This window comes from Petaurus breviceps, unplaced genomic scaffold (assembly GCF_028583685.1).
Source record: "Petaurus breviceps papuanus isolate PSGF00001 unplaced genomic scaffold, PetGlider_PUasm1.0 207, whole genome shotgun sequence".
Taxonomy (NCBI): domain Eukaryota; kingdom Metazoa; phylum Chordata; class Mammalia; order Diprotodontia; family Petauridae; genus Petaurus; species Petaurus breviceps.
The window spans coordinates 11,439,119-11,456,448 of NW_027185850.1; the positions used below are offsets into that span (position 1 = coordinate 11,439,119).

At 41.7% G+C, this 17,330-nt stretch overlaps 1 protein-coding gene across 1 annotated transcript in view; it reads right to left on the reverse strand.

Annotated features, from left to right (window-relative positions):
* Window positions 1-17,330, reverse strand: part of LOC138164792 (ubiquitin-conjugating enzyme E2 U-like) — a 69,820-nt gene that overhangs the window by 4,065 nt on the left and 48,425 nt on the right. Inside the window, exon 9 of the mRNA XM_069092739.1 lies at window positions 5,626-5,729. Coding sequence (XP_068948840.1) covers window positions 5,626-5,729 — 104 coding nt within the window. The remainder of the gene's footprint in view (window positions 1-5,625; window positions 5,730-17,330) is intronic.

Sequence of the window (17,330 nt, forward strand, 5' to 3'; positions counted from 1 at the left end):
CTCTCTCTCTCTCTCTCTCTCTCTCTCTCTCTCTCTCTCTCTCTCTTCATTCCTCCTTCCCTCCCCCAAAAGGCAACAATCAATTTGATTTCACAAGAAATCTGGTCATTTTTATTTGAAGTAACTATAATAAGAATCAATGAAGAGACCACAATAGGTCCAATTGCAGATTATACACCAACATAATTTCAGAGAATGAAAAAGGGGGGTGAAGAAATCCTGAGAGGCCACAGAAGTTACTTTTGTTCTGGGCTCAGCACTGAAGAAGGCTCTGGGAGAGGATGCAGAACAGATTTGTGGTAGGTTCTTTTATGTTTGTATTTTGATTATTAGTTGTTGATGGTCTTTCAACCACCATTTTTGGCATTAATAGTTTCAAAAATATTTTTCACGATTGTAGTATTTTCCTCTATTTTAGATGCCTTAAGAATATATCCTTTGGTTTTCTCACAATTGTGTTGCACCAGAATGCCCCATACCTTTTTCATGTGTTCCTGAGCTAATCCAGTTGCTTTGCTCACCTTTGGTTTCTTTAGTGTTATTCCCACTATCTCTATAAGCACATCTAGGATCACAGTGTTAGAGTCCAAGGATGGTGGTTCCACTGTCCTCGATGATAAAATAATTCTTTTTTATTAGAAAAATGTGTGTAGATCTGTTCTATCTTTTCTTAGGGTTTTTTTTTGTCCTCCCAGTTTTATTCTCAGAAACCCTTGCAATGTCTTTGCTCAGTTTGATCTCTCACTAATCTTTCTTGGCACTTGGAATTCAAAGCAAAGTAAAATTTTCCCTTTCCTCAAGAAGTGTGTATCCTTGAGGTGGGGGGCAGATTTAATGACTGCCCCATAGGGCTACATCCTGCTGGAGTGGAATGAGCCTTGTGTTTAAAATAAAAAAGAACAGGATTCATTTCTCACCTCTGGCACTAGCTCTATGGGTCTCATGCAACTCCCTAGGACTTGTCTATCATATATAGACAAAACCACAGACCTTTGTACTATATAGATCAGTAAGTTTCCTAACTTCTCTTTTACTTAGTTGAGCATAACATATTTTTGGATAATGAATGAATGGCAACGTTATTAGCAAATAGCCATCAGTAAAAAGAAACATTTATTTAATATTCCATCCAAGTACTCATTTTAAAAATGCATTTTTTTTAAAGGCAGTGTTTGCTCCTTTTGCTAAGTACGTGTGTGAGTGTGGAGGTAGTAAGAGTAGGGAGAGAAAGAGAAGGTGAAAGTGAGTGTTCAGTGGAGGGCAATGAAGAAGAACTGCTCACTCATGAGGCTCATGAATTATCATCATCATCATCTTCATCTGAATTGAAAGTTGACTCTTTGGCTTGAGGTGAGACCTTGTCTTCTCTGAAGTGGAAGGTCAGAGATCTTCTGAAGGATATGGTACCACTTGGGGACAAAAAATAATAAAAAGTGGACGATGGCTTAGGCTCAAGTTTTGTGGTTGTGGAGGTCACAGTAGCATGGACTTGCTTCTCAATGTATTTTCGAACTATGACCCCTTGAAAAGTCTGGATCATTCTCTTCTCATTTTTTGGCAAGTTTATGTTGAGTAGCCAAGATCCCCCTTCAGTTGTTGGTGCTGTGTGAATCACGTGGTATTTCTTTCACAACAAGCATATTACAAGTCAGAGTGCTTTGCAAACTTTAACTTGTTATATAAATGCTAGCTATGATCATTGTTATTCCCTGTGAGATCATGGCATGGATTGTATGTCCAACAGTCTCTAACTCTGGAGTCAGATCTACCATGTCCTTCCAATATCAGAAAAATATTGACATTGAAAAGATGAGTCTTTGTTCCAGGGAGAAATATGAAGTCACTCGAAGATTTTGCAATTTATTTCCCAAAGTCTGTAGAGCTACTCTCCCCATCATGTTTGATTGTGGACATAAATCAAAGTCTATTTTCAATGTCTGTCTGAAATACATACACTTATGCAAGAGCTCTACACATTGCTCATCCAATCGCAGGTCAGAGGCTAGAAGACGGGCATTCTTCATCCACTTGGTCTTTCTTGTGAGGATACTTAAGCCAAATTCCTGTAGATGTTTATGAATCTCACTTGGGAGGTTGCAAGGTTTGGAGCAATCAGCACAATGCCATCATCAAAAAGGAACAATTGGAGACCTCACCATCTCTAGGGCATCCTTATTCATCGTGAGCTGGAGTGCTTGTGGATCTCCCCCCTGACAGTGGGGGGCTCCTTCCCAGAGCAGATGTCTTTTTCATGTCTGTCCTGATATTAATGAGTAGAGGGTTGCCTAACTAGGTTATCTTTACAGCTATTTCTCTCAAGAATAAGATATAGTTTTCATGTATTCTTCAATAACGTATTAATGTATACAATATATAGTGTATTCTTTGTTGAAGGATAGCCTTTTAAGGTGGCAAGCTCTCCTATTAGTCAATAAACATTCAGGAAGCCCTGGCTGTGTTCCAGGCCCTCTCATAAGAGCTATGGACACAAAGAGAGGTAAAAGGACAGTCTCTGCCATGGAGGAATTCACAATCTGATGGGGGAGACAATATGCAAACAGCTCTGTGTAAAGAAGCTATACGCAGGGTGAATAGAGGGAAGGCAATGGAGTTAAGAAGGCTTGGGAAAGCCTTCTTCTCAAAGGTGGGATTTTTGATGAGATTTAAAGGAAGTCAGGGAAAGCAGAGGCAGAGGTGAGGAGGGAGACCATCTCAGGCATGGGAAACAGCTGGAGGAAACACCTGCATTTGGGAATGAAGTGTCTTGTTTGAGAAGGAGCAAAGAGGCCAATGTTGTTGGATGGAAGAATGTGAGGCTTGGGGGGGAGGGGGTGTGAGGTGTGAAGAAGACTGGAAAGTGAGGGGAAATGCTGTTTTACATAATAAACAAACAATAAGAATAGTGTAAACTTGCATCCGCTACATCCTTCCATCCTTTGTGATACGGGAGAGATGGCATCTACCATGGAATGATTGCAAGCTGTGAAATCATGCCTGGCCTATTCTAAAATCCAAGTCATTGGCAAAAAATCTGAACCACACAGGACCAAGCACAGATGTATGATGAATTCCACTAAAGTTCAAGTCAACATCAATGCTTTAACATCTATTCTTTTGGTCTGAACCACCTTGATCAAACAACAAGCATTTCTGACTCCACATACTGTGTTTCCCCGATAATAAGACCTATCCCAAAAATAAGCCCTTCCCTTACTGTGTAAGATTCCTCTAAAATAAGCCCTCCCCCGAAAATAAGCCCTGTTGAGATTGCTACTGTAGTGAAGGTGATCCCCAGCGTTACACGCTACATTACGCGTCGCCCTGTATGCACCGTCCCCCCCCCCCCGTGAAACGCACGCTGCGCTCCGAGCTGCATCCAATCAGAGCTGCAGCAGTGAGCACGTCATCCTGTTCTTCCCCAGTGATTTGCTTGCTGGCGCCATTGAGAGCAGTGCCGCAGAGGAGAACTGAGGCAGGACAACATAAGCCCTCCCCTAAAAATAAGCCCTCTGGTGTTTTTCTTTCCAAAAAAATTAATAAGACAGTGTCTTATTATCGGGGAAACACAGTAGGTGAATTCTGCATTTGCAATATACTTAACGTTACTACACAAGGAAAACATGAAACACCTTGCCAAATGCTGAAATCCAGAGAAGAATAATAGCTAACAGATGCACAGTATTCTATTAGCCCATTATTGCATCCACATCCAACCCCAATCAGCTCCAAAAATATTCTATACCTTCAGTTATTTGATTTCCAAAATTATTCAGCACGGGATTTTTTTCTGGAGAATTAGGGTATCATTTGAATTTCTAAAAAAAAAGTAATTGTCATACAATTTCTCCAGAGTATCTCTCTGGTGGAAAAAAATAAGTTATACTGATGTGTGCATAAATTCCTCACATGCCTCAACGTTGCCTCTGAGAAATGGGGAGTGTTGGGCTGGGGGCCCTGCCCAGGGACTAGAGGCTGCCAGAAGTAGAGAGAAAGCCTTCATCTCCGTTTGATCCTTCTCTTACTGGGATGATTAGAAATGTCATGTTTTGCAGACCCCAGCAGATGGCAGCAATGGCCTTAGGAAATGGAACAACAGCAGTATATTTCTCTCTGCTATTTGAACCATTGCATGGTAGCCCTTATGGAATAATTCAGAGTATCATGGGCAGCAAGGTCACCTTAGACCTGCTAGTCCAAGGACCTTTTCTTCTTATTCCCTAGTACCTCTTGCGCTCAATGTTCGAGAAGCCAAGAGAGTTGCCTTCAGGTAGGCTTACGGTGTTAAACTTAACCATCCTGGACCTCAGTTTCTTCATCTGTAAAGTTGTAGGGGAAGCTTAGAGTAGATAAAATTTGAGATTACTTCCTATGGAGTTGTAAAAAAGTAAATTACGGTTTGCTTATAAGAAACACTTCCTAACACAGTACGTGGAAAGGAATTGGATTTGGCGTAAAAAAAAAAAAAAAGTAGGGCAGAATGCCTTAAGGTCTAGTGAAGGTCTTTGAAGGTCATTGAAGTTCTTCAAGCAAATTTTAGATGACTGCTTGCCAAGTATGTTTATAAGCTTGGTAAGGTATGGGTTGCACTAGATGAACTTTGAAGTCCTTTCTAACTTGAAAGTTCTGTGGTCCAGTGATCTAGAGATCACCCTTGGCTGGCCTAAGAGTCATAGAAAAAAAAAAAAATAAAAGCTGTGCTGATTGGTGCCTCCTCACCAAAGAGGAATAAGGCGGTTGTTTGCTGATATCCTATGCTAATAGAAAAGTCTTCTGTCATTTTATAGCGTTAATCCAGAACTCAACAAAACACCTCCGGAGAATTGTTACAGCAAATGGCTACACCCTACTTAGGGTGATTCCCAAAGGCACTAATGGTACGGATAGAAGAAAGGCACAGAATTGCTAAGGATCGTGGTACTCCTATGACTGTTACAGCCTTATGGCCATGTGAATTCATAACCATGTGAATGTTTAAACCCAAAGAGCTATCGTTAATAGGTCAATGATAATTTGTAAAGACATCTCTGCTGGAATGGTTCAAGGATTTGTCCTTGGCCCTGGACTGTTCAATTTCATTAATAATTTTAATGAAGATCAGATTTTCAGATAACACAAAACCGGGCAAGATCACTATGACATTGGAGTAAAAAGTCGGGATCGCAAGAGTGATTTTAAAGATACACTGGATTTAACGGGATGTGATCTTAGAGGTAATTTTAAAGCCTTACATCTGAGGGATTTAAAAAAATCAGTTTCCTGAGTATAAGATAGGAAAGGTGTGGCAACAGTAAAAGACCCAGGGGGTTTTAGCAGGTTCGGTATAAGCACACAAGTATGACGCAGATGCCAAAAAAAATCAATGCTATTTTAAACTTTGTGAAGAGAGACACAGTAGACAGATTGTTCAAGTTCATAGTGCCCTGTACTCTGCCATGGTCAAACAACATCTGTAATATTGTGTTCTTGGAATGCTTCTTGGGGTGGCATTTTGGGAAGAACATTGGCAAACTGGTCAGGATCCAGAGGAGGACAAACAGGATGGTGAGTGGCCACCTTTCAATTTCTCTTTGGGTATATTAGTTCCATAAGTTCTACATACAAAAAGTTCAACTGGATTCCATTTACCTGGTGTGCAGATCTGTGCATTCTTGATGGATTGTATTAAGCTTCTATCTAACTTTGTAGGCAACCTATTTTCCCGAGCAATTCTAGCCATGATGGAGTGAAATCTAGAAAGAGAAAAGTAAATCATCCAATTTTTAAACTAAATCAATTCTGCCTGAATTATTTTAAATTAAATTTTTTTTCAATTAACCAAAATCTACCTTTTTTTCTCCTTTCCCCCCGCTCCCCTTATTGAAAAAAAATTCTTATAGCAAATATAGTCAAGTGAAACAAATCTCTGCATTCATCATGTCCAAAAATGGTGTCATTCATTACCCTAAATCCATCACCTCTTAGTCAAAAGATGAGTAGTGGGGCATGTTTCATCATTGGTCCTTTGGCATCATGGTGGCCATTGCACAGTTCTCAATTCTCTCAAAGTTAGTTTTACAATATAATTATTAAAAAAAAATTATCTTCCTGGTTCAGCTTGCTTTCCTCTGCATCAGTTCATAAAAGTCTTTACAGGTTTCTCTGACACAATGCCTTTCATCATTTCTTGTGACACAATAATATTAACTTATTAAGCTATTGATGTGAACTCCCTAACTTTCCAGTTCTTTGCTACTATAAAAAGAGCTGCTATAAATATTTTTGTACATTTAAGTTCTTTTCCTCTTTCATTGACCTTTTTGCATTATAGGCATAATAGTACCATATTGGTCCAAGATGATATGCAGTTGAATAGCTTAATAACTTTGGGGCTATAGTTCCAAACTGTTTTCCAGAATGATTAGACCGATTTTCAGTTCTATCACTAATGTACATGTGCCTTTCTTTCCTGCAGCCCTTCCATCATGTTATTTTCTTTGTTTTTAATCAACATTGTCAATATGGTGGATATAGGGGTGAAGAGAATTGCTTTAATTTGCATTTCTCTAATTATCAATGATGTGGGACTTTTTTCCCCTTATTGTTATCAATAGTTTGGATTTCTTTTTGTTTTTGTTTTTCTTTTTTGGAAGGGGGAAGGTAGGGCAATTGGGGTTAAGCGACTTGCCCAAGGTCACACGGCTAGTGTGTGTGTGTGTGTGTGTGTGTGTGTGTGTGTGTGTGTGTTTAGTGTCTGAGGTCGGATTTGAACTCAGGTCCTCCTGACTCCAGGGCCGGTGCTCTATTCACTGTGCCACCTAGCTGCCCAATTGTTTGGATTTCTTCCTTTGAAAACTGCTGGTTCATATTCTTTGACCATCTAGCCAATGCATTTTTGAAAATTTACAGTATTTTTTTAAAATATAGAAATAACCTGGAATGTGAGTTTTCAAAGGCTGTATCATTCCCATGATTGAACTAATTCAAGTGCAAAGTCCAATTCTCTCCATTGCTCCCTTCTCTATGGTTTCCAGTGGTGCAATCATTAGGAAACAAAGGAAGATAATTGTCCAAAGGTAGGAATTGAAGAGTGAGGAATATGAGATCATTCTAGAATTACAGAATCTTGGCGCTTATCTAGTCCAACCAATGAGCACAGGAGCCAGGCCTATAAGCCCAATGTTATTTTCCTTCCAGGTGAGAAAATTCCCTCTACCAATGGAGGCTGGCACTGTTTCTGTGATAGAAAGCTCTGATGAGTGCCAGAGTTACAGTAGAACTCAGAGCATAACTTGACCTCAGACTTCTTAGCTCCCAGGTCAGCTCTCTACACACTACATCACACTGCCTCTCAAGTCAGCCAATACCTGAATATGTCTCCTTCCCTCCCCAGTCCCCTTTATGTCGTCACTGAAAACTAGTATTTCAATCTTGGTGTGAAGACCTCCAATGAATGGGAACCCAGTTCTACCCTTCCTTTCCAAGGCAGCACAACTCACTTTAGAGATTCCCTTATTGTTAGGAAATCTTTCCTTCAATGAAGCCTATGTCTCCCTTTCCCATTTGCTCCTGGTTTTGTGTCCAAGAGTTCAGCAGAACAAACCTAATTGCTATTCTCCAAATCTTTCAATACTGGACTACAGTTTTCATATCTTCCCCCTCCCCCATGAGTCCTCACTTCTACAGGCATAAAACTACATCCACAACTAATAACAGTTCATATGAGCTCATTAACAAATATTTGCATATGCAAAAATTAAAAAAAACTTAGAAACAATCATTCTGTTATTTTGTTTTTTAAGTATATATTCATTTCGACAAAAAGAGTCCCATGTGTGTTCATGTTCCCTTCTGATGTTTTTCTTCTATTTCCTAAAATGAGTTGCTGTCACAATCCCATCATTTAAACCTTAGACAATCCTCCTATATTTCCACATTTTTATATGCCTCAGTTCTTATGCTGAAACAATGGTTTCCAGGTGATATAGAAAACAAGTTTCCTAGCTCTTATCATATAATGCCATGTTCAGTTTAATCATTTTTCAGTTGTGTCCAACTGGGATTTCCTTAGCAGAGATACTGGAGTGGTTTGCCATTTTCTTCTCTGGCTCATTTTATACATGAGAAAAACTGAGGCAAACAAGGTTAAGTGAGTCACCCAGGGTCACATAGCTAATAAGTGTCTGAGGCCAGATTTGAACACAGGTCTTCCAGACTCTAGGTATGGTGCTCTATCCATTGTGCCACCTAGCTGCTTTAATATACTTCTATAATGCCATATTGAGTTTTTTTTTTTTTTTTTTTTTAAAGAAAGTATGAAAGGAAAACCCAGCTTTACTAGTAAGATGGTCCTGACTCTGAGGTCAACTTTCTATCAATTTTGCCATTCTGTCTCTTTTGACCATTCCATAGAATTTTTACATTCATCTTTTTTTTTGGAGGGCAATTGGGGTTAAGTAACTTGCCCAAGGTTGCATGGCTAGTTTGTGTGTGTGTGTGTGTGTGTGTGTGTGTGTGTGGGTGGGTGGGTGTTAAGTGTCTGAGGCTGGAACTGAACTCTGGTCTTCCTGACTCCAGGGCCGGCACTTTACTCACTGCGCCACCTAGCAGCCCCTACATCCATCTTTTACAGAAATTTTATTCCAATGTTTTCCAGTCTATTAATTTTTTTTTTATTTCTTGATGCTTTTGTTATTTTTATTTTATATAAATTATTTTAAATTATTTTAAAATAATTAACACCATCTATTTCCAGAAATGCATTTCACTGGCTATCCAAAGACAAGCCTTGGTAAGTATGGAAAGGCTCTTCATCAGGAGGTTAGTCAGTAGGCTATGACTTCTTTGGCCATGGCAACTCATGAAACAAATGGCCTTTAGAACTCTTCAACTACTTTTTGATTCTGCAGTGGTGGTGGCAAAATGTCAGAAAAGGAGGAAGAAGGTACTAAGGGTTAGAAGATTTTTCCCCTAATTATAGCATTTTATCTTTTTTTTTTTCAATCAACAAAAGTCTAAAGTCCACTTTATTTCCCTCCAAATTCCCCCTACACCCCAGTTAAGAAAAACAAAATCCATTACAAACATGTATAGTCAAGCAAAATGAATTCCTGCCTTGTCCATGTCCAAAAAGCTATTTCTCAGTCTGCACGATGAGTCACGCTCTCTGTCAGGAAGTGGGTCAGATGTTTCATCATGACTCCTGGGGACTTGTGGTTGGTCACCGCAGCCAGTAGAGTTTCTAAGTCTCTCAACGTTCATCTAAGTCTTCCTGGATTTCTCTGAAACTGTCACTTTCATTTTTCTCACCCCATTCATATGCTTTAAATTCTTCAGCCATTCCCCACTGACCTCTTCTGTTTGACATCAGAGGAAAGATGCAAAGGGTGAAAGTATCCAAGTTTCTTTTTATTGGGGTTTACAAAAACTACAGCTAATCACAAGTCAGTAGGCTAAGAGAAGCAAGGATTAGTTAAGTAGCTAGAAGCATTAATCAGGGGCTTTCACTTGCTAAAGGGATTAGTGAGTAAACCCAGGTAAACATAAGAGTGAGCTCCCCTGGCACATAGGCAAATAGGTCAATGGAGAACTGTCAACCAAGGTGCTAAGGCCATGGGACGGGAAATCCCGGACAGGAGTAGAATGTGAAGACAGTGCTGGGCTCACCTTCCTCTTCCTTCTCAGTCTCTTAATAGCTGCATGACCCTAGGCATGGCACTTAATCAATCAGCAAATATTTACTGAGCACCTTCTATGTTCTGGGTATTGTGTTAAGCCTGGGAATAGAAATACTAAGAATGAAATAATTCCTACTCACAAAGAGCTTGTATCATAAAGGGGGAAGACACTCACACACATATTTACATATATAGGTATATACACACACATATATGTCTTCCCATATATGTACACAAAATGCACAATAAATATGAGAAGAACAAATAATGCCCACACAAAGTAGATAAACATAAGGTAGCTAGAAGGGTCAGCATTGGGGGGATCCCATTCGATCCTCACAACCACCATGTAAGGTAGGTGCTATTGTCCAGAAGGAGTAGAGATTTTTTTTTGGGGGGGGGGGGGGGGGGGGTGGAAGGTGTGATTCCAGAGAGAAGGATGGATCAGTAGAAGTTACCGGAAGGTGTGCTCCAGCTCATCTAACAATTCTAGGTGTCCAACAAGGCCATGGGCCATTTCCCAAGGTGCTGAACTTCCCGTCAGTGGAAATGCCCAAGCAGATGTTAAATAGCTGTTACAGATGTCACTCTTGAGAGCAGAGTCAACGTTGCCCTGCTGGAAAGGGCATTTGAAGACCCTCTTTCCAATGCCGTTGCTGTCACTTACTCCCTGGGCGATGCTGAGCTGGTCATTTCACTCTGTTGGGCTCACATTCCCTCATCCTTACATTCCCTAGATGATCCTATGACCTCTAAGATCCCTTGTGACATCTCTAGTCTATATATAAGCCTATATTCTTTCTTGCCACAAGATGGCACCCAAGGCTCAGACTTTGGAGGCCGGATGGCAGGAGGCAAGAAGGCCAGATCAGGATTGTAGATTTAGGGCAGAAAGCACCTTAAAGGTCATCTAGTCCCATGTCTTCCCTACCCAACTTTACAGATGAGAAAACTGAGGCCCCAAGAAGTTGGATGACTAGCCTAAGGTCACACAGGCAGGGAGCAGCAGAGCTAGGGTTAGAACCAGGGACTCTGACCCCAGACCCACGTCCATCTCAATGTCACCAGGGGTCATCTAGTCCAATCCCCTGACTCTATAGCTGAGGAAACTGACAGTCATCTGTGCAACTTATATGAGGCAATACTCTGGTGTCACTCTCACACACCTGTCACCTAAGACCAGTCGGTTAGAACATATTAACTCTCAACTTTTGTTCAACTTGAATCATTCTTATGGGCTAGAAAAGAACAGAATTAAAAATTACTTGGTTCCTTGGGTCATAAATTGAGGTCTAGAAGGGATGCACGGGCCCTTATCTTGTCCAATCTCCCTATTTTAGATGACAATACTGAGGCCCAGAGGGTTGCGTGGCTTGCCTAAAGTCATACAAGTAGTAAGTGAAAGTGCCAGGTACTCTGACTGTCACTGTTACACTTCCCGCTCACAGCACAGCAGACAGAGCTGAGGACCTGCATTCAAACTGTCCTCAGACACTTATTAGCTATGTATCCCTGAGCAAGTCACTTTACCACTGCCTGCCTTAGTTTCCAGCTGGGTGACCTTGGGTGAGTCATTTAACCTCTGTCTGTCTCAGTTTCCACACTTGCAAAATGGGTATAAATAAAAGCTCCTGTCTTCCAGGGTTGTGGTGTGACATTGTTTGCAAAGTGCTTTGCAAACCTTACATGCTAGCTGTCATTGTTATTATAATGATAGCTTCCCTGCACTGTCTCATTTGAAAATTGTGGGATTGGAGAAGATGATTGATAAGCTTCCTCTAGGCTTTCAAGTTCTATAATTCTATGGTATAGACTTTCCCGCTAAAGTCAGGAAGGAACCTCTAAGAATGAATCGGTCCCACTCAGACTAGGACAGTGCTCACTTTTTGCCCAAATCCTCTTCTCTTCCAGACTTCCTTATTACTTACTGTCCGGGGACCGCTACCCTTCCTGTCTCCCAGCATCCCAGTCTCAGCATCAGCCTCAATTCCTCATGCTCATTCATCCCCAAAGAGCTGGTCAGACACCTCTCAGGTACTTGCCCTCTGTCCACTCACACCGTCATCCCTCCTCCAGTCCAAATCCTCATCACCTCTTACCAGGACAATCACACCACCTTCCTCCCGCCTCCACTCAGCAGATCTAAGCATGTTACTCCATCATTCAATAACTCTAGGGGCTCCCTATTACCCCCAGGATCAAGCACAAAGTCCATTGGCATTTAAAACTTTTTGCCATCTGGCACCTCCCTACCCCTTCAGTCCTTCTATGGTGCAGTCAAATTGGCTGGCCTGCGGTTTCTTACAGGAGAGGCTCCATCTTTAGCATCCCTATCGTTGGGTCAGCCCCTTCATCCTTGGGGTGAAAGCTTTCTCATCTCCACTCTTAGGATCTTCTTCCTTCGAGACTCCACTCAAGCACCACCTTCTTCATGAAATCTATCCCAGACTCTCAAGTGCTACCCAGTACTTTCTGCATGAGCCACTCTCATTTCTCCTGAATGTATATTGAACGTACAAGGTTATCTGCATGTTCTCTCCCCTATTAGAATGTGAGCTCCTTGAGGCCAGGGGCTGCTTGTACTTTCACTTTGCAGCCTTGTGACTTGGATGGTGCCCAGCACATAGTAAGGGTTTAGAAAATGCTTCTTGATTGCCTGAACACACCACATTTCCTCAAGGCTTTTTGGCATGAAGGACACTGTTCATTTCAAAACTTCAAGACGGATCATTTTGTCTAACTGGCCTGATCTTGTCATGGCCTTTGGGAACCCAAAGATGCCTTCTTGCCAGAAGACAGCATCCGAAGAGGATTTTGGCAGAATCACAACAACAGTCATTGGTGTCTGTTTAGAAGCACTTAAAGGTTTCACAGTACTTTGCATTCATTATTTCATTTGATCTTTCCATATAACCCTGGGAGGAAAGTGTTATGGGAATTATATCTTCATCTTGCTGATGGTGGAACCGAGTCTTAGAAAACTCAAGTGACCCAAAGTCACATGAAGTCAGAGACAGGAATTGAACAGAGACTTGTCCTGCCTGCAAGTCCACCAGACCTTCCGTTATGTTTCGATGAAGTGGAGGATTCAACCACTCAAAGATCCAGCATTCCATAACTGGGGGAGCGCCCTCCACTAACACTGAAAAGTAGGGGGTGTCCATGAGCTGAGGTAGCTAAGAGACACCCTCGTGAAGGGGCTGGCCCTTGAGCCCAGCCTGGCAATCCTCAGACAGTTGATACCCACACCTGAGCCAAAGCTCCAAGCTGTTCTAGACTGCCAAGAACTACCACTGTCTGGAGTGGCCATGGTTCCTTCCATGCCACAATGAAATCTTGGAATGGGACATGAATGAAGAAAATACGAGAAGGCATGTGCTTCAAAGGCACAAAGCTACTTGGTGTGCTTGAAAAATGGCTTTCCTATGTCTTTAAGGACATCTGCCACCCTATAGGGGCAGCCAGAGGGCACCATAATGCATAGAGAGGCAGACTTGGAGTCAGAAAGACCAATCTTCCTAAGTTCAAATCTGGTCTCACACACTTCCTTGTGTGACCTAGGGCAAATCACTTAACCCCTTTGCCTCAGTTTTCTCATCCGTAAAAATGAGATGGAGAAGGAAATGGTCAAGAAAGTCCCAAATGGGGGCTGAAATGACTCAACAAGTCACACTGTACTTAGCAGTGTCTAGCCCTTGACAGGGTACCTCATATAAATGGGACCACGTGAAAATTCATCATAATAGACATCAAATTAATTTTTAAAAATCAATTTCACAAGTACAAGATGGAGGAGACATGGTTAGACAATAATAGTTCATGAGAAAAAAAGATTTTGGGACCTTAGTAGATTGTAAGCTCAAGATGGATCAATAGTGAGGAATAATAAATAATAACATGCTACATATAATATATATTATACTATATAAATATATCCATGTATTAATAGAAAGATAGACTTAGAAGTAGAGATATATGGATAGGAATTATCTATCTATCCATCCATCCATCCGTCCATCCATCCATCTGTCCGTCTATCCGTCCATCTGTCTGTCCGTCCGTCCGTCTGTCTATCTATGACCTGTGCTTGCATCAACGTCAGGAATTCCCGCGACTCGTGCAAATCAGACTCTTTTGCAACTTCTAGTTTTAGATCATTGCCTAGAGCAGAAGCGTCAGACCCGGGCCACCTGCCACCTGTCACACTTCCTGGTGCTGCCAGAACCAGATCACAAAGTAATTGGGAGAGATTTAATATATAATTATTAAATAATAAAAACAGATTACATCACATTTTAAAACTAAGCACATCTAGAGGCCACAGATCCTTCTGTACAGATTAGTGACCCCCGTTCCTTCCTATCTGAGTTTGACTCCATTGACCTAGAGCCCCAAGAAGTCAATGATTTGTCTAGGATCACACAGCCAGCATGTGCCAGGGGCAGGACTTGAACCCTGGTCCTCTTGGCTCCAAAGCTGGCTCTCTATGTACTTCATCACGATGACCCTCTAGGGACACAGATATTTCTTAAGGAACAAATTGTGCAGGCAGAAATCCATAAATGCTGTCCTCTTTCTCACTCTTCTTTGCATAGATTGTGATGATTAAATCCACTACATATGCGCGCGTGTGTGTGTTTAAATAGAAGCTTTATGAACAATAAGTGGGAAGAAGCTAGCCTTGTTATCTCTACCCTGGTCAAAGAGAATCACAAGGATTGCGTTGTGTTTGGGGTGGTGCATTTTGGGGAGCTGTCTGACAGACTGGGCCATAGAAATAGGAAAGTGAGATGTTGAAGGGAGTAGACACTAGGTCATGAGACGAGAAATGGAGAAGAGAAAACCTGGGAAGGACACACCAGCCGCCTGAGAGACTTGGAAGGGCCACCATGAGCCACAGGGACAGGACTTGTTCACTTTGCCTCTAAAGGAAAAAAAAAATGTGAAGTGGGAAGAGCTGAAGACAGGAAGGTCTAGGCTTGGGGGGGAAAAGCCTCCTCACAATTAGATCTCACCCTAAGTGTAATGGAGGGCCAGAGGTGGTCAAGAGTAGACCATCACCACGGTCCTCTCCAAGCCAAGGCTAGTGAACAACTTAGGATGAGAGCAACAGACTGGACTGGATGAACTCTGAGGGGTCACATGAATCATATTCTACCATTCTATAATAAACAAACATCATATTTTATGCATATTTTGTGGGAAACTTTAATGACAATAGTTTCATTTCTATGGTGCTTTAAACAAAGAGTGTTATATTGATTATCTCATGTGGCGAGAGGGAGGGAGGGAGAGAGAGAACGAGATAAGAGGGAGAAAAAGAGAGAAAGAGATTCAGAGGCAGATTCAGAGATAGATCCAGAGAGACAGACACAGAGAGAAAAAGAGAGAAAGAAGTGGGGTAATCAGACCAAATCTTTTTTGAGTTCTTACTATTTTCTAGGCACTGTGCTAAGAACTATGGATACAAATACAAATAATCCCTACTGTCAAGGCATTTACTTGCTAATGGAAGAAAACAATGCATAAATGGGTGGGGGAAGAGAAGATATGGTGAAGAGGAGGCCCCCAAATGGTGAGAAGTTGTGCATTTGTGCAATACAAGGCAAAAGTTCACCCAGAAGACCTAGGGGATCTGGGGAAGGAGTTCAAAGTTCCAACAGAAAGATCAGGAGGGATGGAGATTGAGACCATGGCAAGTGATACGGGGAAGAGAAGGCCAAGAAAAGGGCCAAAAATAGGTATGGAGTCCTGGTCCCCAGCCAACTCAACTGCCCTGTGAAATAGGTAGCATGAGTATTATTATTCACATTTCGCAGTTGGAGGGAACTGAGGCTCAGAAAGGTGAGTAACTTTGCCCATGGTCATTCAGCTGGCTATTCATTGTCAGAGACAAGATTTGGACCTGATTCTCTCTTGACTCCAAATCCCCCTCCCCATTCTTCCCACTACATCTTGCCTGGGTCTTCCAAGTTGGTTACATAAAATACACGTAACTCAAGCCACAGACAGACCAAATAATAATTCACACAGTCACCAGAAGCATTTATTGGCATCTCTTTGTTTCAACTGCCCTAACACAGTAGCATGATTAAGGCCATACTCTATCTAGGAACATTTCAAGATTTTCTGGCTAAAACAAAACAAAACAATGATTATTATCAAGATTGGGGTTCTTTGGGTTCTCAGACCTTAGCACAATGCCTGGCACATAGTAGATGCTTAATTAATGTTTGAGGGTGTTAATTCTTGTCAATTGTGAAACAAAGGCCCTGAACTCAATACCTGGATCTGTTACTTGCTACCTGGGTGATCTAGGAACAATCATTTACTTCTCTAGGCATCAGTTTCCTCAATTGTAAAAAATAAAAATAGGGAGTTTGCACTAGTTGACTGCTAGCCTCCCTTCTAGCTCTCTCTGTGATCCTATGAATTATTCTCATTTAGGGATCAGACTTGAATATCACCATTCTTCTGACCTTCCCCATATAATCAGACCTTTGTATTTCAAAATCTAACCACAAGAAAATATTCCTGTCAGCCAATGAAAAGTCCTGAGGAACTGGGCAGTCTAAAGTTCGAGTCTGTTTTTAACTAATGAAATCCACAGTTGAAATGCAGAAAATAGAATGCTCCAAAGAGGTTCTCATCAGCCACCAGATGGCATTGAGTGTGAGGGTTTTCCCCTGACAGGGTCATCAGGCATACAGTAATTTGTCCTAAGCCTTCACAATAACCCAGGGGGAAGCCCGAAAGGGCTCCAGGAGCTCACAACTGCCTCTGCCACATGGCCAAGTGGACGGAGAAGTTGAAAGTGACAAGATCTGACTTTTCCTGGGTTGGGGGGCATGGGGGATTCTGGGGGATTGCATAATGAATCGATTAGCCGAGAAATAAAACAAAGCAGTTCTGTTACAGGAAATCAGAAAGGAAGTCGGGTCGGAGTAGAATTAACCCCCTCGTCTAGAAGGCTTCTTCCACTCTAAAATAAGCCCCACACTGGCTGTCAGGAAAGAGCAGACTTGTGCCACCTTCCAGTCCCACCTAATAGAAGCTGCTCTCTTGCTCCTAATTCATTTTGAAAGCAGAAAAATATCAAAGAGGAGGGAAAAAAGCATCCCTTCAATTTGGACTTCAAGAAAAGTTATTGCTGAAGTCAACCAAGAAAAGAAAATCAGATGGAAAATGTAGTTTGAATTATGCTGTTAAAGGTGAAAGGGGGAGGTTTTCAGGAGGCTTCGAGTCCCATATGAGTTCCATCATAGAAATCCAAAGTACTGAATTATGTTGTTGTTAAGGCGCCCAGATTTGCCTTCCCTAGATCACAGTATTTGGGGTCTTCTTTATTACCATTTACTACCCGTGTGGCCTTTTGTTTTGTGGACAATTTGACTTCTCTGGGCTCTGGTTCCCTCACTTGCAAAATGAGGAGGTGGGATGAGGCAGGCTTTGAGGTCTCTTTAAACTCTTAAGCTGGGATCCATTGACTAGATGGCCTCAGGACCATAGAATCACAGATCATGGAGCTGGAAGGGGCTTTAGAGGCCCCCAAGTCTAATCTCATTTTACAGATGAGAAAACTGAGGCTGAAGCAGGCTAAGTGATTTGTTCAGTGTTCTACAGATGGTCATTAGAAGAGCTGGGATTTGAACTCAGTCCTCTAATGACAACTTCAGT